Below are 23,612 nucleotides of genomic sequence, written 5' to 3'. Positions count from 1 at the left end.
TTGTTCTGCTGCCCCCTATTTTGTGCGCAGTCATGTCATTTCACCTGGCGCAGTGCTCCGTTACATGAGATCAATTCTGTGTTTGTACAAGAACGTCAAAGTGAATTACGGTGATATATTGCGCTGTAACTTTAGACAAGTACGCCATTCAAGTAAGGCGGTGACTGCTTGAAATATAACGCAGGCGACAGCGAAACTGCGATAACTTGACTTTGGAATTTGAACAGCTTAGTTCGTCCGCCTCTAAACATCAACTGAAAAAAAGTTCTCAGAAAAACAAAATTAAAAAAAAAACGTGGGAAAAAAGTTGGGGGCAACATGAGCGTAAATGCTCTATGTATATTGCGCTCTCATTCGACAGAAGACCGTCTGCTGTTCGTAAGCCGTGCACAATACTGCTGTGCGTAAGATGTGGTTGTCGTCTCATCTTTAACAAAACCACTGTCATTTTTAAATATGCGGACCAACTGACAAGGGAAATCGCTGAGGCCTACAACATAACGACTAGAGGCAGGACTTGTATTAGTGAACCACCAATCGCTCTTCATGAGAAGGAATTTAGTTACCTGCGCCAATCTTTATTATCTATAATTTTGACAATGCTGCCTTGGTGTTTCTTTGTGTCTTGCGCATGTCACGGGTCATGCACGTGCTACATATATATATTTGACAATTTTTCTATACAATATCAGTTGTATAATGAACCGAGGGTCCCACTACAGTTCTTTTACTTTGGGACCCTCGCCTGTATATTCGCTAATCTTGTATTACCTTTTGATATCAATAAACTGAAACTGAAACTGAGAGTCAGCGCCGTGTTGTTCCGTTTCCTTCTTTTGTCCTTGTCTAGTGTTGCGCTGTAACCAAGTTCAAGATGTGCACAACATATCCCAGACATCTGTAAAAGGACTTCAGTTGATACAAGCGCGCAGCGTGCAGATATGTGTGGGAGTTCTACAGGCAACATCAAGTTCCCTGAGCCGAGCAGGAGCGCAGGAACCCACCCCTTGTATGTCATTCGTAATTTAATATGGAGGCCTGCCGGCATATTTTGCGTCTAGTCACTTATAAAACCCATATCCCCCGCTTATTTTGATAGATTAAAGCCGTCCCGCAACGCAAATAGAGTGTGTGTATTAATAGTACATCCCACAGCTTCCTATGTCGACGCGTTGTGAACCGCCAACATCGTTGTGAAACGCCGTTGCAACATCCTTGTGCAATTGCCAGCATTGCCCCGTGCGTCATGTGTTTCATGTGCGAGTGAAAACATGCGCGGCTCCCGACGGTCGCAGCTCAAGCAGAGATGAAATGCGTTGGCCATCTCCGTCGCGCGAATGTGCATGAGGGGGTGCTTGAGGCTAGGCTTGCGTTGCTCGAGCAGAATCTGCCAACTTTATTCAAAAGGGCATCGTCGTCCGCGGTGACACGCGTGCTATCTCGCCAGAGAGAACAGCGGCTCATACGCTTTTACGTACTGTGCTCTCACCGCATACATTTCTTTGAAGGGATAGATACCTGGAGGCCACTGTGCTCGCTGCGGCGGTTGTGTTTTCTTACGCCAGCGTTCTGTAGAGGAACACCAGTTTGGATCCTAAGGGAGTTAGCTGCTAGCCTTACTTTGTGTTACGTTGCAGTTTGGGCGGGAAAAGACGAGAAGCTAGTTTTCAAAAACCTACAACATTCAAGACCAAAAAAGAGAAAAACGAAAGAAAACAACAATGCCAATTATAACACATTGTGACTGCAACCTAGTCACGCTCACGAGGCACCGTGGTTGCACAAAGTCCCGTTATACGCTGGGAGAAAAAAATTCAAACGTCGCTAGTAATGCCGATGCTTGCGTCCACGATGGTAGCCATTACGTTGCGGCGGTGCTACAGTCGATGTGCCGATGTCACCACGTCTTTCACCGACCGCGACATCGGAGCACGACCCTCTCGCACCCGCTCATCAGCGTGACCACTAAAGTCCCTACCAGCAAACACTGTCATCTCTGCTGATTCATTGCAGGCGCACTCCACGTCCTGGATCACTCTGTGGGTGAGGTTTTGTCGGCGCTTCAGTCGCGCGACATGCTCGCCGACAGCGTGGTGGTGTTCACCAGCGACAACGGGGGTGGGCCGATGGACGCTTCGCTAAGTGTTCCCAACACTGGCAACAACTGGCCCTTGCGTGGCTCCAAGGGGGACATGTGGGAAGGGGGCATGCGAGTACCGGCGGTGCTCTGGTATGGACGACTAAACAGCTGCCGACCACGACGACCTTCGCAGCAGCTGATGCACATTGTCGACTGGGGGCCCACACTATACGCGGCTGCAGGTATTGTGCTGTTTGCAGATGAGCATGTTTGTGCACGAGTTGCTCTTATTTTGCGTCAAAAACTCCGGCGATAGGCCCCTTCTGCGATAACATGACCATACTGAGTCATTGCAATATAACACCAAAATATGTATTCTCAAGACATGTTATTACGAAACTAAATTTCCTGCCAGTGCAGGAACCTTGTGAACTTAAGCTCAAGGAAGAAATTTCTTGACACAAAGCTTTGGTGAAACTATGGACATAACATTGCTTGGTAGGAAGTTGATCTTTTTTCCCTGGGGCAGTACCGGCTCCTTTACGCATCCAGAGTCCACTGTGAGCCGCTTCACACCATTATGTGTTTACTGACGCGGGCAGCGAGATTGCCCTACATATTTTTCGCCTACTTAAGAAACGTGGCTTAATGCTGACAAAAACGCCCATAGTGTAACGTTATTAGGTGCCACGTAGCCCTTGTGCGAACTTTCGGTTAATACGCCCACATTGCAATGTGCCATGTATATAGTGTTAAGCGCAACCTCTGTTAACATTGGCCGTACTGTGTTACGACCTGAATCCAACCAATTGTGCATTTAATGCTACAAGGCGTAAGGCCAGTGAGAGGGGCCAATCGAAACATTTTTACCAGTCCATAAAACGTCAGTATTTGCCTGTGCGACTCATTCAAGTGTGTGTGGTGCGTCTGAATGCTCGAAATCACGGGTGATGACGGGCTTGTAGAACTAATCAATGTATGCCCAGCGTCCTTCACCGACGATTTAAGCTTAATAATGGTCATTGAGATTCGTATGCATGTAATCATACCTGAATTATCACACGACTGTGGAAATTGCTGCAGGAAAAGCCTCTACGTCCACTTTACCACTGGAACCGTAAGAAAGCTGTAAATAGCTGAGTGCAGTCCGTTTACTGACTGCGAGGAGTACAGCACTTAAGCTGTCGGCGGCCTCCAAGAAAGAAATACCTTAACAAAAGTTTGTTTTCGTCGAAAACAGGGTTCGGCAACCTGCGGCCCGCGGGTCACTATTATACGGCCCACGGCACGATGTCAGAACCCCGTCGCCCCTCTCCTGTTCACTTCATATCTGAAGGCCAACATGTCAGTTGAGACGTGAAATGGCGTTAGATAGCAAAAAAAAAAAGAAAAACTAACATGATTTCTATTCCAGATGTCAATTCGCCTATTTTTTCTCTTTCCCTGGAAACCACATTTATTCGTGCTCTACCATAACTGCTCAGCTCTGGCTGATATTGTTTAGCGTGAGCCGAAGGATGTATAAAAGTGATCATGTTGCTTACCAACTGTGATAACAGAAACGCGGTCTTCCTTCAATTCTAATGCAGTTATTGAGTGCGTATAGCATATGCTGCCCATGGAATAAGTATCATTCTTCAACACTCGGAACTCAGTTCTTTGACGTCATGAGGGCGGAAAATAAAGGAGTGCTGAATAATAGAACCAACAGACGGAATTGTGCATCTTGTAATATGCGTCTGGGTCCGTACGCTTTCGCGTACACACCGACGGCAAGCTCAATATTTGCTGCTTATTATTTTGTTTCACCCATACACTTACAAGGCGGAGACGTTTCGGACCTCGGTGACGTAGACGGAAGGAACCTCTGGGAGGCATTGACTACGTTCAAGGACATCGGGCACGAAGACGTGGTCCTAGAGATCGAAGGTTGGAAGGATGCGGCGGCCATCATCTCCGGCAGGCAAGGAATGAATATTTTCATGAAAGCATTCGTAGAAATTGCTCCCTTTGAAAGACTTCAGAAATGCAGAAATGGCGTTTTGAAACGTCTTTATTGTGCGCGAATTTAAGTCCACTACTGGAAAACTAGGCGTCCTAAAATGACCTTTTCAACGTCGATAACGTGTACAGGAAAGAAATGGGAACAAAGAGAAATGTGCTGCTTGTCAGCGGCGCAGTGTTCACACAAAACCTAAAATTTAGTAAACGTTCAGCAGAATTAGATGTGTGCGCTATCCGTAGGACGCAGGTTATCTAAGAGATATCATTCCGCCTGCCCTAGCATGTCCTCCGTAACGCGTTCATGTTCTGTGGTAAAGCGCACTCGCTGTTCTTGCAGGTACCCCACTGCATCATTTTAACCGCGTCCTAAGCAAAGCTTCGTAAAAATAAAAAAGTAGTACTCATATGCTATAGGAGCCCGGGTACTGGGCCCTTGCCGAATATAATCCAGCGAATCGGCAATGCGTCGTCCGAAGCACTTCTAACAATTGAGATCCACTGAGGTGGGTCGCAATAACGCTGCAGGAGAATGTCAGGTCGCAGGTGTCCGACATTCGGAAATGTCAACTGTTCCAACGTGTGCGGATTAGCGGTCGCGGCAGTTTGACGCCTCTGCGTATCAAAACGATCCCACCAGAGAGACATGAAGGAGGTCACACCACCCGCATACCTGTAGATTGTCGCGCACGATTTCTGGGCTTACGTAGAGGTTGTCCGAACCCCATGTCCGCGGATTTTATCGGCTTGCCACCCCGGCATACTTCGTCCGAAAGCATGACCATTTCTATAGAATCCGACTCTCACCGATACATTTCATATCATCAATTGCAAATGCTTTGTGTTCAACATGGTTGGCGCGTGTGCAGTATTGCAGCTTTTTAGGATAGCAGTAATTTTAGGATTGCAGCTTCAGCCGCTTCTGCAGCCTATGCACGGCTGTTCTTGGTAGCGTCAATTGCACAGACGCCTGAAGGGCTCATTTGGTTCAGCTCCGGATAAGTACATGTTGCACCCATTCCACATCTGCCTTGCTCGTGTTCGAATGTGCACAACTCGTCCAGTTTATGACACTTCCGTTTTCCTTGACTTTGGCGGATGGTCGGACTTGATGGAGCTGTGGGTGTAACAGGTCCGGAAGTTTTACTTCACCTGCGTGGCACATCCACACACTGGGCCATCTCTTGCGCAAAAAGAAGAGAAAGAGTCATTTGACGTTTTCTGTGAGTCATCCCTTACCACGTATATGAATCACTATAAAGAGACACGTGAACACAGTTTGAAGATCATGATACGCTCGTCGAAGATTTGTGGGGCGCAATAGAGAGTTCACCTGTCCCTTTAAAGGGCACCTAAACCACGTCCAATATTTTACAGCGAAAGCTGTTATGAGATCATTTCAACGGCCGTTTTTGGTGCGTAGTTGTCCGCCGCCGCCGCCGCCGCGCCGGTCCGTAACCACTATCGCTCGAAATAAGAAAAAAAAAAAAATAAGAAAAAATTCCAGGATGGAACGAGGTTCGAACCTGGGCCCTCTGCGTGGGAGCCCAGTATTACCTCTGAGCCATGCCGGTGCTTTTTTTTTTTTCTTTCATGGTATTATTACAAATGTGTGTAACTAGCATACATAGCGAACAAAATATTCAAGGCGGTCTCTACCAGCGTACAAGCGTACACAGAAGCCTAAAAGGGTATTAAAGCTATACATTTCATGAAGAGTGGATACCAGTCCGGTTGAAACTCTAATTGTTTGTAAAAGTCTTTTAGCTGAAGAGCCATTTGAATGAGATGCAACCGCGATGATACCATGGGTTCCGCATGTCTGTCTAACATGCGAGTTTTCCATAAACTGTGCATACCCATTAGTAATAGCATGTCAACAGGAATAGAATGGCTTTTGGGTGGCATGAGATAACGTATGCTATACGAATTTAAATCGAGTTGTTTTTTAAAAGCCCTTTGTAGAACGTCCCAGAAGAGTATGGCGTCTTTACAGCTGATGAAGCAATGTTCTATAGTTTCCGGAACTTCACAGAGGCGACAGTTAACTGAAGATACAAAGATGCCTTTGCTGCTTAACCAGGTCTTCACAGGCAGCGTCTGTGTATGCACTTTGTAGAAGAATGTCTTGGATGTTGGTGAAATAGGCATTTTCTTCACACGCACAAGCACGTCGTGTCCAGGCAATCCAGCATATAGTGAGCGGTACAAAGGTGCAGGAAACAACATATCTAATATGGCATTATATAGATCTTTTCGTGAACTAGAGAATAAATAGTCATTAGAGAATCTTACTGTCAAAAACCGCACTGATTCATACACTTCACGCATGAATCCTTGCAAATAGGGAGGCGAGGCACAATTAGCAGATACCACTAAACTTGGTAAAACATCGACGAGATTCACTTGTAAAAATGTTCGAAGCAGCGGATGATCGCAGTCCCGAAAATAAAAAACGGGACACCAATTGTCTAATAAAGAGATGCACCAACCCAAGACCACCTGCACAAACTGGTCTAAAAACATTGTCACGCCTCATCGGTCGTAACTTGATGACCAAATAAAGGTAGCAAAGATTCGGTGAAACTTCTGAATGTAAACCCTGGAACAATGTAGTATTTGCAGTACGTAGAATAATTTTGTTGCCAGGAATAGATTGCATGCTTTAGCTCTGCCAAAAATTGAGAGGTTATGGGGAATAAACGTTGGGCGTAACGCTTTAGGCTGGGTACACGTTCTTTCCAATAATGTGCGCTTGACTTATATGCATCCAATGGAACGCCAAGGTATTTCGGTGGCACACAAGACCATGCAATACCCTCGAAATTCGTTGGTTTATAAGCCCACGGGCCAAACCACAGTCCTAAACTTTTAGCAAAGTTCATTCGTGCACCAGAAATGGTTCCGAATTCCCGAATAGTGGACACCACTGTTGTTATGCTGGAAATGTCTGTACAAAAAACGCCAGGTCATCTGCATACGCTAATACTTTCACCTCATTTCCATAAACACTGAAACCATGAACATTGCAAGATCGAATCACGCTTAAGCACAGTGGTTCCAAATAGAGGGCAAAAAGCAGTGGCGACAACGGACAGCCTTGCTTCACAGAAGAGTGAATCGACACAGGTTTTGACAGGTGGCCATTAACAATCAAACGAGTTGAACAATCACTGTAGCATAGTTTTATACCTTTGAATATAGTGGAACCAATGTTAGCATGGTCTAAAAGAGAAAATAGAAAGGAATGACGAACCCGATCAAACGCCTTCGCTAAATCTACTTGTAACATTGCCAGTTGGTCATACGAGTGGGAAGAATGTTCCAATACTGTGCGGGCAATGTGTATGTTGGTTTGTATTGAACGACCTTTCAGGCCGCAGTCTGGTGGGCGCCAATAAGAATTGACATTGCAAATTGTAGTCTGTTTGATAGTATTTTTGCAAAAATTTTATAGTCAACGTTACACAGTGTAATCGGTCTGTAGCCGTCAACATGACGAAGCTTTTCTCTATCTGAGTATTTCGGAATTAGGACGGTGTGGCTTCTTGTAAAAGATTGAGGAAGGGTCCCCAGATTCAAACTCTGCGTGAAAATGTCCAGCAGTACCGGGCACAGTAAGGATTTAAAGGTTTTGTAAAACTCGCCCGACATTCCGTCGGGTCCTGGCGTTTTCGACATCGGTAACTGGTCAACGGCGAGTTCTATTTCTTTTAAAGTGATAGGCCCACTAATAGACTCACACTCTTCGTCAGATAAAGGAGTCACAAATGACAGAAACTGCGTTACGAGATCTTCATTCTGTTTTTCATAGGAATCGCTGAACAATGCTTTGTAATAAGCTTCAAATTCTGTCATGATTTCACTTGTATTAGTTACCAATGACCCTTGCGAATATAAATCTGGTATAAATTTGCTTTTTGCGTTGCGGCATTCATCGAGTAAGGCTTGACGTGTGGGTTCCTCTGAATGCAAAGTACGAGTATTGCGTGATCGAACACGGGCACCTCTGTAGCGTAAGGTGTCGTACCTCTGGAGTGCGCATTTGGCATTAGCGATTTCGTCTGTGTAACAACCAGGCGCCTCACATTCAAATTCATATAAGTTTTCAAGATTCTTTAGTAACATCTTTTGTTCTAACCTTCTGTAAAAGCCCCGCACTGATCCGATTTCGATAGCTACTGTCCGAACTTCTTGTTTGAAAATTCCCAAGAGGCAAACAAAGGCATGTCAGCCGACGCAACGCCTCAGGGCTACGCGCACGCGAACAGTAAATTCCTGGTCACTCACAATTGAAGAGTTGAGTTTCCAGAGTGCCCACTGCGGTCTGAAATTGATCGAGTGTTATGACCAATCTGCCCCACAACAATGCAGTGATCTGAGAACGAAATAGGCTCCGTTTTGCATGACAGGTCACGAGAAATAAGAGGCGCTGAAACATAAATGCGATCAATTCTAGTGTGAGTACTACCCTGTGCATGTGTATATGAGGGTAATCTATTCATTGCTCCTATGTCAACAAGTCCCGCATTTTGAACTATCAGAGATAGCACTTCAGCACTCTTATCGCTGCGGCTAAACCCAGTACGATCATACGGACTGCAAACACAGTTGAAATCACCCATGAGCAGAATGTTACGGTCAGGATCTAGCAAAGTGGCCAAGCTTTCAAAGAAATTAGTGCGCCGCGGTGCATCATTGAAGGCATATACATTGATTAGGCGCCACGGCAAACCATACAGCATAAAGTCGCATTGTATAAGCCGCCCCTCTGTCAACATTATAAGCAACAGAAGAATAAGGTAAACTCTTCCTAAGAAACAAAAGGCAGCCCGCCGATAGGCCTACAGCGTGCGAAACAATTACATCAAATACGGAGAGATATGGCCGCAAGGCCCTCTCCGTATCCACTTCACTCTCGATCTTCGTTTCTTGAACGGCGACGAAGTCAAGGTGATGGCTGAACAGCAACCGGCGGAGCTGCACCTGCTTCTGCTTGGATCGAAGTCCACATACGTTGATCGTTGCAAAAGTGACTTTCTGAGGCAGCGCCATGGTGTCTACACTTTTATCAGAGCTGCATACGCCGGTCTGGTGGGGAAGGGGCGCGTGAATGCTCCCCGTTACCGCCACCAGGCCTCCTTGATCTTGAACGTCTGCACTTTCCTGCATGCTTTGATGATCTCCGACGTCGTGATTGTCTTGGGCCAACCGCCGAATCACTTTCCTCACTCGTCTCAGGGTTTGACGATGCAGGGCGCTTACTTATGGAAACATCGACGGATTCTCGCACATCGGCACTAGTTAGCTTCTCACGTGGCGTTTCTACATCAGCATTACTGCTGGGGCTTTCCTTTTGTGTCAAGACTGATCATGTGCAGGTACCGCTTCCTTCTCTCCGCTGTCTGTCACATCTACGGTGTTTGACGCTTGTTTAGATTTCTCCGCTCCAGCACAGTCACTAGCTGCGTCTTTGTCAACAGCACAGGGCTCAGCGACGGCAGCACATGGAAGGTCTCCCGTTGCATCGAGGACTTCCGTAGCGTCCATGATATGTTCTGGAAACGCATCTTCAGGTGGTCGCATGCGATGTCGTAATTTATTGGCATACGTCGCCACACATTCTTCAGCCGTATGTCCAAACCGCCGACAATCATCGCAGCGTGGTGTCCTACTTTGTTGCAACGAAGGCATAAAGGTGGCCTGCCGGGAATCAGCACTAGGCTTTGTAGACCACAAACTGAGAGTAGGTGCGGGATGTCGGAGACACGGACTCCGTCACCAAGTGCCAGTACAACGTCTCGGTTAAGGGTCCTCATCTGTTCCATTTCTGACACCCTCCAAGTTTCCGCTGAAATCGACTTGATCTTTCCGAAAGGCTGAAAGGCTTCGTGCACATAAATATCTTCCAGGCGTTCAGGGAGCCATAACAGCTTCATTTTAACTTCCGTGGGTTCAGGGTCTATAACGACGCATCTTCGTCCTCGAACAAAGAATTCACCACAGGTTACTATCTTCACTTTAGATAGCGCAGTCCTGCAAGTCACCATCCAGACATGTGACATTTGAAACTGTCCGATCGAGGTTATATCAGCAAGATCTATGATATTCCGGAGGGCATCTCGAAAGTCCTGCGCTCGGTATGGACGGCCAGCAAGGTCTGCATGCAGGAAAACGGAGTCAGCGACGAGCTTACCAGTAGGAAGACGGGGCAGGACGATACGGTAGTCATTACTGCTGGTAGAAACCTGGGCAGTACCTCGGCTTGAAGCCGATTGATCCTTTGTAGCGGAGAACATCAAAAACACGACCGTTCCCAGAGCCATGCCGGTGCTTGGAACTGCCTTGCAAAACGACGCTATACAGGCTTCATCTTCAGAAGGAACCACATTAACATATGTAATTTAGTGTGGTAGAAGAGTGAAATAACAACCACGCACCACACAACGCGAATTATGTAACCAGGCGTCACACAATCCTAATTGCGCAACGAGTGGGCTGTTGGATGCTTCCAACCCACTACAAGGGGCTCTGCAATAATTCTTCATCGTCATCAGGCACAACACCAACAAAGTGCGCATAATGCCTTACATGTTTTTAGCGGGTACCACGGCTCTCCGTTGAACGACGAAAAATGGCATAGTGGCTGCTTCCCTACTTCACAGAAATTATGATTTATAGCGTAGTGGGTTCCTCGCAAGTGCACTTGCATTGGTTGCCAAGGAAGCCCATGAGCCCATCATCCATTTCCTCAGGGTCTCAATAAAGTTCTTCTCCCTTCTCTCTGTATCTCTTTCTCACGTCAATATATGTTATATTGCATGGTGGGAGAGTTAAATAGCGACCGGGTGTCACACAATGCGAATTACGTAACTGGTGAGCCGTTTAAAACCCATTAGAAAGGGCTGAGCCACAATTCTTCATCGTCATCAGTCGTCACGTAAACAAAGTGCACATAATGCCTTACATATGTCTAGCTGGAACCTCGCTTCTGCGCACAATGACGAATAATGGCGTTGTGGGTGCTTCCCAATTTCACAAATATTGTGATTTATGGCGTAGTGGGTGCCTTGCTAGTGTACTTGTATTAGTAGCCCCAACGGGCTTTAGAAATGCCGCTCTTCCAGCTTTCGCTGTGACTGTGCTGCGCTTTCCGCGCAGGCCTGGCATTTTTTTTTGTTTTTTTTTTTAACATTTCAAGTAAACGCGTGCATCGACTTCAGAATGCCGTCACGATCTACAATGCCAAACGCGGTAGCGCTACGAGCCGCGGACGCCCCAGAAATCCCAAGAAACAATCCCTCCTCCTCTCCGTGCCTTTCGGCATTCCTCATCCCCTCATCGTTCGCCGTTACGTCAACGTGTCGCCTGCTCGTCATCCACAGCCCCTGTTTGTCCGCTCGCAGGTACGCGGGCTTGCTGCTCTTCTCCTCGCACGGCGAGGAGGAACACTCGGCCTGGAGGAGAGATGAGCCGACGAAAGGAGCTTAGCGAAGGAAAGAGTTAAACGAGCGAGAGCCTCTTTTGCATCATCAAACCCGTGTAACTCCGTCATTACGGCACCGTTTCGAAAAATTCTCACGGCTACGTGTTGTTGTAGACTTGTGCACGACTGCAACACCACAACTAAATTTCGATATCTGGGTGATTTAGGGACCCTTTAAAGATAGTCATATACGTGGCAAGTCAGGACTCACCGAAAATGGTAACACATATACTCCTTTTTTTTTAGAGTCTGGGGTGTCGCGATTTGCACCACTGTCTCACCTGCAAAAGAAATACAAGAACAAATGTAATCAGAGAAGTAGAACTTCTTGGAAGTGCTGATATCCAACAAAACATTTAGTGTTTGTGTTTATAGTCCAGCAAACAACACTTTTGTTTTTGTCTTTAGTTCTGCCTTATAAGCGTATGAATTGGGAGAAATCTCTTTGGAACATTCCATATGGCGTAAAAATGTTGCACCATCTCCCGCTAAAGGGAACCATGTGTAGATGCGAAGCAGCGGGGACATGGTGTAATTTTTTTAGGAGCTGGCTCGCCAGGTTCTTAAGCTGGGGCGAAGTCCCGCGCCGTAAGCTGCATCCATCCATTCAAAGCGTCGTGGAACGCGAAGAGGAACGCTACGCGCGTCGTGTCGATCCTCTAGCCTGGCCGTAAAATCTCACACGGCGAGTGGGGAGCGCGGTTGATAGGCGCGCGAGAGGAGGGGGAGCGTAGGAGAGAGAGGGAGGGGACGCGCATGCGCAGAGGGGCGTGGACGCTCATCGTGGCGTTGCGCAGGAGAGAATGAGGCGCGCGAGAGGGGGAGCGCAGGAGAGGAGAGAGAGGGAGAGGGGACGCGCATGCGCAGTGGGGGTGTGGACGCCGCGGGAGGGATCGATGGACAAAGCCCCGCCTTAAGCTGCTTCGCATCTGAAATGCGATGCTCTGAATAACTAGAAGCGATGCATGCCAGGCGAATGAGCAGGTGATGTGAACGGGCCGCGGGAACGCTTTAAATATGCAACTAAGCGTCGACCTCCGAGTGTTTCAAACCGGTTACTACAAATTCCGTGCTATTCATTTCATGGTCCGCATTGCTGCGCGCATTGTCTGGTCTTCGTACGCTAGCGCATGTGCATATTTGTTCCGTTTCATTTTTTGACATCCCTTGTGTACGTGAAATGTGTCTGAATATACCCGAGTTTAATGGAAATGCAAAATGAACTCGCTATCTTTATGTTTATTATTTCTGTGGCGAAAGACGTCCAATGATGACTTAGGCTATAGAACATGTTTAATACATCATTATTTACAGGAATTCAATAACCTATAGGGAGACAGGTGGTTGTGTGAAATGAGAGATTTGAAGTCCTAGCGGCAAACAGCTTTTTGTAGCGTTCATACTGTTAGACATTTGTGATAGCGTGATTAGCACTGCAGTAACGAATAAGCCCTTAATGTCTCCTGCAAAATTCCATTATGCCAGGTACAAGCTGGTAAACCGTTCTGAGGATCCCTGTGAACCGTACCTGAATAACCGAGTGCCTCTCCCGGAAGGAGATCCCCCCGGAGGCCTCGACCTGGATGCCCTGATGGTGTCATCCGACGCATGGAAAGCAGTGCACGAAGCGACCATCCACTCGGACCCACGCTTCTGGTCTCCGCCTAGACCCAACTGGCGCCAAGAGGCAACGATTGCGTGCAGCGCCAGCGGCGAGCCAACGGTCAATTTCGATCCGTGCGAGGACGTCTTTGTCTTCGACATCTTCAACGACCCGTGCGAGCTTAACAATCTGGCGTCCTCTCAGCCTGAGGTAAGTACAAGCGTCATAATTGGTCAGTTCACTGTTTGATTGAGAGAACGGGATCAGTGGGATCATGTACACTACGCTTATTGCACGATATACACTGTGTGCGTAATGTTGTGCTGCGATGACTTCCTGTAAGTGGACATGATCCCGTTTGCTCGTACCAAAGTTTGCGTTGTTCAATCTGGGCGCTGCATCGACGTACGTATAAGAAAAGACCAGGCAGCTGTGAGGTCATCTGGCTTCACACAGCCGCATTCCCGGTCACTGCAGGAAATACGACGGTTATCCTGTTTTGAAAAAAGAGGAGCTAATTGCGTCATCATTCCTTCGGAGTACCTGCATAATAAAGAATTTGCTTTTCGTGATCGTCAGCCCATGTTTTTTTTTTGTATCTGTTTTCGGTTTTTAGTTTTCCCGTCGGTCTCAAGACCTACATTTGCGTGTGTCAGCGATTCTACTGGCGCGCTATGTCTACAATTCTAAGCGAGAATCTTGACAGTATGCGAGAGCTTTCGTTCCTTGAAACCATGCGAACACTTACTTCGTCGTTGTGAATAAATCATGCCAGCCAGTCGCATCAAGCCCTCTTATAATCTCCATGCTGTCAATGGCTTTAGTCTCTAGAATGGCAACGCTGTTCCTTAGGGGTTTATGAAATGAATTAGAGAGCACGGTGACGAAGCAGTCGAATAAAGCAATCGTAGTGTTAGTAGCAGCCACGCGACCTAAAGCTTGCGCTGGGCTGGCTTCAGGGGCGTAGCCAGAAATTTTTTTCGGGGAGGGTTCAACCATACTTTATGTATGTTCGTGCGTGCGTTTGTGTGTGCGCGTGTATATATACGCAAGAAAAACTGAAAAATTTCGGGGGGGTTTGAACCCCCCCCAACCCCCCCCCCCCTGGCTACACCCCTGGCTGGCTTCTGGCTGCATCGCAACCGCCGTTCTCCGACGCTCGCCCTTTAGGTTGCTGAACGTTCACGTGTCAATAAATTATGTCGCATGACAAGCACGCAATACGTGGTAAAGCGAGCTCACTGCGAATCCTCACAACGTACGTGGCATGTATATGTATATCTCACTACGGATATGCCCTTGCATCTGTGTTTACATCTGTGGTTCCAACAAAAATGTTATTAGCCCATTTGGAAGCTCTCAAGAAAGCTCTGCATGCAGTATAAGACAAACATGCAGTATAAGACAAACACTCAATGGCAAACTTTCCCCTGATATTTTTTTCTTCTTTTACGTTTCCACCATTAGACTCTCACACTCACTTCCTATAGCCATTGTAATTGAATTTATTGTGGCACCACTTACCGACTACAAAAGCAATGTGAACAAGCAGTGTTCAGCCAAATAACAGATAACAGCTAAAGGATCAATCTAGCATACAAAATACTGAAAACGCCACGGTTCTCCTGGAAGCCGGAAACAATAAAGAACACTGCATGCGGCCATAGTGACGCCTTCGCAAGAATGAATGTGTTCCGTGCAATAAAGGGCTAACGTTTTTTTTTTTTTTCAGTTGCGGGACGGTTTGCTAAAAAAACTGGCAACCTACCGACTGATCTTATCTCCTCGTCCTTCGAACGCGGAAGTGGACGAGCGGGGTCATCCGCAACACCACGACTGCACCTGGTCTCCGTGGGTGGACGTGGAGCCTTCGCCGCAAATGGCTTGCCCCTGCTGAAAGCACTTCCATCACACAGTAGTCTACAAACAACGGTCCAACCGCATTGCTTAACACTAATTCGTTACGTTCTTATTCCGCATGCACCAATAGCGCTCCCTGATTGATAAAAATTTTCTTGTCGCGCAAAGTTCGCCTGTCAATGAAGCTAAGACCGCGAACTACAAAACGCGGTGAAGTGAAATTCATAAGTAAGCGGCGGGCATACTGAGTTACTGAGCCCGTGATTGCCTCCATGCATAAGCGGAACAGAAAATGGCCCTGAAGCCGCCGCGGCGGCTTTGTACTTACGATGCTCGGCTGCTGAGCCGGAAGACGCGGGTTTGTTCACTGCCACGGCGGATGCGTTTGGATGGAGGCCATCTGGTAGAGCCCCGCATACTGTGCGAAATCAGTACACGTTCAAGAACCTCAGGTAGTCGAAATTACCCGGAGCCCTCCACTGCGGCGTGTCTCATAGTCTGAGCTGCTTTCAGACCTTAAACCCTATAAAACTGAAAATGGCACCGAATTCCCTTCTTCGACGAAAAGACTATGCGTAAAATAATTATACGCAAATAAATACTCTCACCGCGAGCATCGAGCACACACTGCCAGAACAATCGATAGGCAGCCATATTCCGTTCCTTGCGGAATAGTATGATTATTAGCTATTTCGAAAGAGTTTGTTTCATTCAACGCCTTAACCCTCTGTTCAGTATAATGACGTTGTCATGCCTTCACTTGTATTCTGTGACAAGCGCATTGGGCGCGCCTCGGAAGATTTCAACCAATCACGGAGTGTCATAGGTGGTTGTGAAAGAGAAGCTTGTGCGAAATAGTTTTACCTTATTGCTTCCTACTTCCGTACATGGCTTTTTACGCTACGCTATCACTACTGCCTTACGCATGTCTACATCATGATTCCCAGTATTTATAATTCAACACACATGAAGAAAGCATCCGATGAAATGCACGAGCACATTTCCGTCGACACTGTTACATAGACGAACATCTCACCATATATCATTACACAGAGCGACCTCGGCAGTCTACACGAATTGTTTCGTTTATTGGGAAGGTAAAATGATAATTAATTTTGCAATGCTTGTCGGCAACTCCTCATTTGAAAACAAAGAGGCATCTGTTTGTTTTTATATACACTGTATCTCAACTGTCCTCAATTTACTGTTCTTGTTTGCCTAATTATTTTCGAACCCCGATGGGAGCTTTTCACCAGCATTCCGGACAATCTAGAGGTTCAATGGAGTTTATTTGCTACATGCCTACCGGAATGTCTATTTTGGCGTATTCAGCTGACGGTGCTGTTGTATTTATTATCCTGATTTTTTTCTGTCATATTCACCATTAAAACCCCTGGCTTTGTTTATAAAGCAATTGAAACATCGGTAATTTTCTTTGCTATGCCTGTGTAGTATATTCAGCCATAGGGGACTGTACCCGATTCTATGCTAAACGCACACTGTGCACCTGCGCAATTGGCCCGCGATGGCATAGATTTACGCACTTCAACGCGCTTCGCGCATCACCGATAAGTCAATCACAAAATTAGGCTGGGTTACAAGGGCAGCTTGTTCTGTTTGGTCATGTGCGGCTGTGAACGTCCTGTGGCCACAACACTGCCGCGGCACTTCGTTCACACTGGAAATTTGTTGTGCGCAAGCCAGCATGACGGAAGGTTTTGTAAGAGAGTGTTGGTCGTGGCGACGATAGCTAAACTTTTTTTTTCCGCTTGAAAGCAAAGCGGCAAAGGCATAGAGGGAGGACACCACTACATACGACAGCCCTCCGCAACCCTCAGGCGAACATAAAATGTCCTCCTGGATAACATGCTTGGAGCTGCACAAGGCGATCTTCCGGTGCTACTCACTCCATAATAGCGTACGAAGTGATAGTGGAGGAGGGTGCTTAAGGAACTGACATGACTATGATAGACATGACATGATTATGATTTGACATTTATTTAGCAATATTTCCACGAAGAGGAGGGGTAGAGAGAAAGGTAAATCACATGGAGAAGCTGAAGAGAGGGAAAGGTGCGACTCTGCAGCTGTCACCACAATACTTTGCACTTGCACTGAGACTTTGTTATAATGGGTACAGAGGTTGCAGCAGACTGTTCATGAAAGAAAAAACTCCTTCAATAAAAACCAATACTAACTCAAAAAAATCTAAAGAAATAAAGCTAGAAAAAGCGAGAAAAATCTAACATTCTACACACACAGTACAACACAACTCAGCAGAGCAGAGCAGAGCACGCAGGTACATTTGAACATATTAATTCTTAGTTCATTTACAAGTGGCATTAGGAACAAAGGTTGTTCCGCTCAACAATGGATCCTCAAAGGCTTCAATATTCTTATGGAATACAACGTGAATGGGTAATTTGTTCGGCGTGTCACTAGCCGATGCGCCAAATGAATGCTTAAAGGAGTTTGTGTTATACTTTGAAGGCTTCATGTGCTTGCTGTGTTCTTTGTGCGAATGTGATCTGATAGGATTAAAAATTTTTCTGTGTCCGTTTTCAAAATGCTTGTAATATCTGAAGAATTTCCTCCTGAAGACCTTCATTCTTTGCTGCACGGTAAGAATAGACGTAGTAGTAGCAGTAGTAGTAGTAGTAGTTGTCACAGTAAGCAACTTTGTTGATGTCCTCAGAAGCAAGGTGGGTCCCTACTCAGTCGTTGGGCAGTCCCATGTCACGGGAGAGGGGTCATGCCTCCGCGCTCCTTTACGGGCCCTCTGGAGAGCCAGAATCTGGGTGTCTTGTCTGGGGCCTCTGATGGCCTTTGTCCACTATTCTACTTGGTTAAAATCCTGTAGCGCAGGACTCTGCCAGAGCGTGTGATCTAATGAACGAAATTCAGCGCCACAATCTTGGCAGAGTGGATCAATGTCGCGGTGGAGCATGCTCGAAAGCCCATATATGGGCAGGAACCCTTGTGGATAATGCACAGCGTACTTCTGGATAATGCAGAGGTGAGTGGTGCCCCTTTTGCGGGGGCGCCACTCACCTCTTTCCCTGCGTCGGCTTGTCCAACACAACGTTCCTCTTCCCCGCAGGGACGTCTGCGCAAGCAGGCGTTTGGTGTGTAGCGACACCACGGACCCTAGCTAAGGGGGGTTTGGCCCCTCCCACGCCTCGCCGTGCGTGGCTGAGTCGTGTTAGGGAAAAAGGGGATCCTAGGGGTTGAGCCGAAGCCGGGTGTTTGGACCCCTAAGGCTCCCGGGCAGAGGCAACACTCCTCTTTGGCCCCAGCTTCACGTAGACGGCACCCCTGGGATGACCCACCCAAGAGAAACCGGCATTCGCCCTTTCCTCTCTCTCTCTCACTACACCTTCACCTTTGTTTCTCACTTTTCATCTTTCCTGTCTTCTCCTCAGTTCTGTTTACATCCGTTTTTCCTGGCAACAAGGGTTAACCCTGTGTGGGTGACCAGTCTTCGCTGATCATATATGGTTATAGCGGTGGTGTACGGCTGGCGCTAGCAGACTTGGCTTCGCACATTTCATGCCGTGTTCCCTTGTTAGGCTCGGTGGTGGGCGGTTGGCACCATCGCCGAAGCATAAACGCATGCCATGTTAAGTTCATCCTTTTCCAAAACCGATCGTACGCTGAAAAGGGTCCGCATCGAAGCATCCCTGCAATTTTTTTCCAAGACGTATGAACATTTTCCAAAGTACCACGTTGTCCACAGCGAGCAGTCAGACGAGAAAGCCAAAACCGTTTCACCATTTCTGGTGGCGAAAAGCCTTACGGAAAACCAGAACCAGGTTACAAGGCGACTAAAATGGCCAGTGGCGATCTACTCCTAGAGCTCAAAAAGAGAAAACAGTACTAAAGCCTCTCCAAGCTTACATCATTCGGAAGCATCCCTGTCACAGTCACCCCAAACAGGTCCACGAACACCGTTCGTGGTGTCGTATCTTGAACTTCTCCGAACCTGAGCTCTTTTATTTTTATTTATGCCATACCCACAACGCCACATGGCATTACAGTGGGGGGGGGGGGGAGAAAGCAAAGAAAAATTCAAAGCATACAGTTGGTAGCAATCTATAGGAGCATCAAGGGAACATACATAAATACATATACAGGAAGATCAGTAGCGTACACTATAGGGCACAATAGTGAATCATTGTGCAAACAAAAGCTTCTTGATGGATGGAAACAACAGAATGTTGTCAACGTACAAAGAATCAAAATAAGAAGGGACAACGTAGAGCAACCAACGAACCACATAATAATAACATTCGGATCAAGCGAACTACCAGAGGCCATAGATACAGGCTACACGAAACTAAGAGTCCGCCCATATATTCCCAATACACGAAGATATTTCAACTGCCAAAAGTACGGACACAACTTTGTAACATCCAAATGACAACCCATGTGTGCCAGGTGTGCCTCTGCAGACCACATGTCAGATAAATGCGAAGCTGCAGCTGACAGTGTCAACTGCGGTGATGACCAGCCCGTATACTCACGGTCCTGTGTTGCGTGGAAGACAGAAAATGACGTTATTTCTTTGAAAGTGAGAGAAAACATCCTTTTAGAGAAACTTATGCGGATGCGGCGCGTCAGGGGCCAGCGTCGCATCGACCTCCACCACTTGCTCGGCCCGTCTTGAGTAGACCGTCGGCTGTGTCACCTGCTCCTAAGGGGAAAGTAGTTCAGGCTTCTCTGCCAACTTGCGAATAGAGCCTTGTGACTCCAGGGTCGTCAAGTCTCAAGGCCTCATCTTTTTTGCGCGGGCATCCAGTGCCTCGCAAGAGGCAATGGACACGACGTCGGCACCTCTGGTGCCTAATGAACGGCGCGGCTCCCATTACTGTGCCAAGAAAGCAAAACAACTGATCACGGGGCCGGTCGGCGGTCCTGTCTCCTGAAAGAGAGAATAACACGTGAACACTCATTTTCTTACAGTACACACAGCACCATTTCATGTGCAATATGGATCCACAAATAATACAATGGAACATAAGGGGTCTTCATAGGAACCTTGACAACATACCAGAGCTCCTCCACGAATATAATCCAATAGTGCTGTGTGTACAGGAGGCACACATAAAATCCACACATACTTTACTTTTTACGCCAATATGTCATTTTCCAAAAGGGACCGCGATGATGCCGTGGCGTCATCTGGTGGCGTAGCCATCATAGTAAACAGAAGTATAGCGTGTACTCATCTAACACTACAATTATCCCTTGAGGCAGTTGCCATCCGAGCCGTCCTTTTAAATAGACTCACTGTACATACTACCTCATCGCCAGCTCCACAAAACGGAGCTAGAATCATTAATAGATGAGCTCCCAGAGCCCTACTTGCTTCTTATGAATTTTAATGCACACAATATTCTTTGGGGCGATTCTCGCTGCGACGCTCGATGACGTCTTATTGAAGAGCTCCTTTTTTCCTCTAACCTATGTCTTTTTAATGCGAAGGAGCCCACATATTTTGGCCTCGCAAACAACTCATACTCCTCCATAGATCATACCATTTCATCGCCCGTTACTTTTAACCTATTTTAAATAGAATGTTCTTAAAAACCCTTATGGAAGTGACCATTTCGCGATAATCTTCACTGCGCCGTACCAAAACAACCTTCTTCCACAGGCTCCTCGGTGGAAGCTCTACTCAGCCGATTGGGAACCGTTCCGAACCGTTACTCACGTGACGTGAGCTGAGATGTCCGGTCTTACAATAGAAGATGCTGTGAAGTATATTACAGTCGTCTGATTGATGCTGCTTCTCAATGTATTCCCGAATCGATCAGCTCAGGCTCTAAACGACGTGTTCCCTGGTGGAACGATGAGTGCATAAAAGCGCAGAACAAGCAAAACAAAGCGTGGCGGTTGCTTCGGGATTCTCCGACAGCGGAGAACCTAAGGAATTTTAAAAATATAAAATCCCAAGGAAGGGGTACACACCGGCAGGCACGAAGAGAGAGTTGGCAAAAGTTCCTGTCAGGAATCAACTTGTATACAGACGAAGGCTTAGGCTGGAACAGGGTTAATAGGGTACAAGGACGAGAAACGCACCCGCTTCATTTGACTAATATGCAAAGCGACACGTTGAATGACCGAGCAAATTTCTTGGGCGCCCACTTCGAACACGTCTCCTGCTCTTTGAACTATTCTGAAAATTTCCAACGCTATAGGTCAAGAATAGAACAGAAACTAGAACACAAGTGTACAAAATACGAAGATTACAATAAACCTTTCTGCATGGCTGAGTTGCAGGCATCACTAAACTGCTGCAACAAATCCTCCCCAGGTTCTGACCTTTAGTATATGAAATGCTGGTACACCTACCTCCCGAAACACGGAAAACTCACCTTTCCCTCTACAATGCCGTATGGATTTCCGACGTAATTCCTACCTCCTGGAAAGAGGCTATTGTAGTTCCTATCTTGAAACAGAGCAAGGATCCATCCTCTGTTTCGAGCTACAGACCAATACCTCTGACAAGTTGCCTTTGTAAGCGTTTTGGAAAATGATAAACCGTCAACTAATACATTTTCTGGAATCGAAGTGCCTGCTTGATCCACATCAGTGTGGCTTTCGAGAGGGACGGTCCACCACTGACCACCTCATACGGATTGAAACACAAATTCGTGACGCTTTCATCCACAAACAATTCTTTCTTTCTGTGTTTTTAGACATGGAAAAGGCGTACGATACTACATGAAGATATGCAATACTGAGAGACCTCTCAGAACTCGGTATTCGTGGTAAAATGCTGAATTTGACAGAGAGCTACTTGTCGAACCGCACTTTCCGTTGTTAAGAATGGGGGTTTCGTGACGATGAAAGCCGGGAGGCTGGCGAGCCGATGATGCCGGAGATCGGACTTATCGCTGAGGAGCAGGACAAGGAGGCAAAACGTTTACAAAACTTAACAACGTTTATAGCAGGTATAGCAGGTAATAGCAGGTTATAGCAGGTTATAGCAGGACAGAGCCTGCCAGCACGACCAAGTCGGCTGGGGCGTCTCTCTAACAACGGACCAGGCCGGTCTTAAATAGGGGACCAGTCCATTGTTGACAGGGTGGCTCTTTGGTCCCAGGTGTTGACGTTCTTCTAGTCTCCTGACCATCCGCCGGCCGCAGGTGTTGACGTTCTTCTAGTCCCCTGACCATCCGCCGGCCGCAGGTGTGGAGCAGCCTTTCCATCGTCCTCAGGAATGCTGCTTTCCGTAGCAGGGTAGCTTCCAAGAACGACTGGCGTCAATCGACGTGGCTGGCTGAAACGACTGGATTTCAGACAATGCATGCAGGGCTAAGTCCCTGCTTCCAGGTGGCAGGTGCGGGCCCTTTTCTTGGTCGAAGGGTAGACGCTGACCGCGATGCCTTGGACTTCCAACGAAGTGCAGGTGTTTATTCGCCTCCCCGTTCGGTCAGGTGCTCTGGCACAACACCGTGTTCAACTAGGCAACGTTTTGTCACGGCAACGCTTGTCCAGGAAACCGGAGTACGACAGGATGGTGTGCTTAGCTGCACGCTTTTTATAATAATAATGAATTCTTTGCGTCTATATATACCACGCACTATGTTCTCGACATACGTATGTGATGTCCAGATAGGCTTTAAATCATGCAGCCTTGCAATGTGCGAGAGGCCTGTTCAGCTTACTCTCAATAAGGTATCGAAATAGGCAGAAAAAAAATAGCTTCAGCCTCAACCCACAAAAGAGCGCCTGCGTCCTATTCTCCAGGAGGAGAGGCCTACATCCCGATCCCGATATTGTCCTTCATGGCCATCGTCTGCCTGTAAAAACGAAACAAATTTCTAGGAGTCGTGCTTGACATGAAAGGAACGTTTATACCACATATTAAATATATTAGGAACAAGTGCATGAAAACAATAAATATTTTAAAGGTTTTGTCGCTTGCAAAGTGGGGCAGTGACAAAAAATGCCTCGAATCTATATAAGAGCCTTATAGGCACACGCCATAGTGTGCGGATAAGGCGTACATGGTAGTGTCACAATGCAGTAGTGAGTTAGTGGCACAAGGCAGTAGAGGGAGACGCTCTGTGAGAGACAAAAGTCGACAACGACGAAGCGATAAATGGACAGGATCCGGCCTGACATCCGCCATTGCTTCTGCATGTAAATATCTTTAAACATACATTTTCTTGTAACAAAAATATACGTTAATCTTTTTGGAAATCCGCAATGATGCGACTTCGGTATGAGGTGACGACGTGCGTCGGATAAGAAAAGAAAGAAAAGCAGTGACGACAACGACACTACCTAATACGACGCTTCAGCACAGCTGCTCAGGTGTTTCGATTTGGAGATATATTCCCAGTACCCTGGCAAAAGTGATAGAATCTATTCCCAATTACATCCTAGGCATTCGGTCACTCTCCGACGAAGACAACGACGAGACGCCAGGGACAATGTGGCATAGAAGACCTGCTGTGTTGACACAGCCTTTTATGATTTCGTGCGTGACAATATGCGACAAGGAATTTGACAGAGACATGCATGTGTGTCTCTGCAGAGGCGATGATTTTCTGTTTTTGGTGCGCAGCTTA

General features: G+C 46.9%; 1 protein-coding gene across 1 annotated transcript in view; it reads left to right on the top strand.

Annotated features, from left to right (window-relative positions):
- Positions 1-15,067, top strand: part of LOC119374230 (arylsulfatase B-like) — a 75,093-nt gene extending 60,026 nt beyond the window's left edge. The window contains exons 8-11 of the mRNA XM_037644310.2: positions 2,014-2,322; positions 3,905-4,043; positions 13,053-13,380; positions 14,903-15,067. Coding sequence (XP_037500238.2) covers positions 2,014-2,322; positions 3,905-4,043; positions 13,053-13,380; positions 14,903-15,067 — 941 coding nt within the window. The remainder of the gene's footprint in view (positions 1-2,013; positions 2,323-3,904; positions 4,044-13,052; positions 13,381-14,902) is intronic.
- Positions 15,068-23,612: the final 8,545 nt, after the last annotated feature.

This window comes from Rhipicephalus sanguineus, chromosome 11 (assembly GCF_013339695.2).
Source record: "Rhipicephalus sanguineus isolate Rsan-2018 chromosome 11, BIME_Rsan_1.4, whole genome shotgun sequence".
Taxonomy (NCBI): domain Eukaryota; kingdom Metazoa; phylum Arthropoda; class Arachnida; order Ixodida; family Ixodidae; genus Rhipicephalus; species Rhipicephalus sanguineus.
Note: the sequence above shows the minus strand (reverse complement) of the source record. Positions and strands in the feature narration are given on the sequence as shown.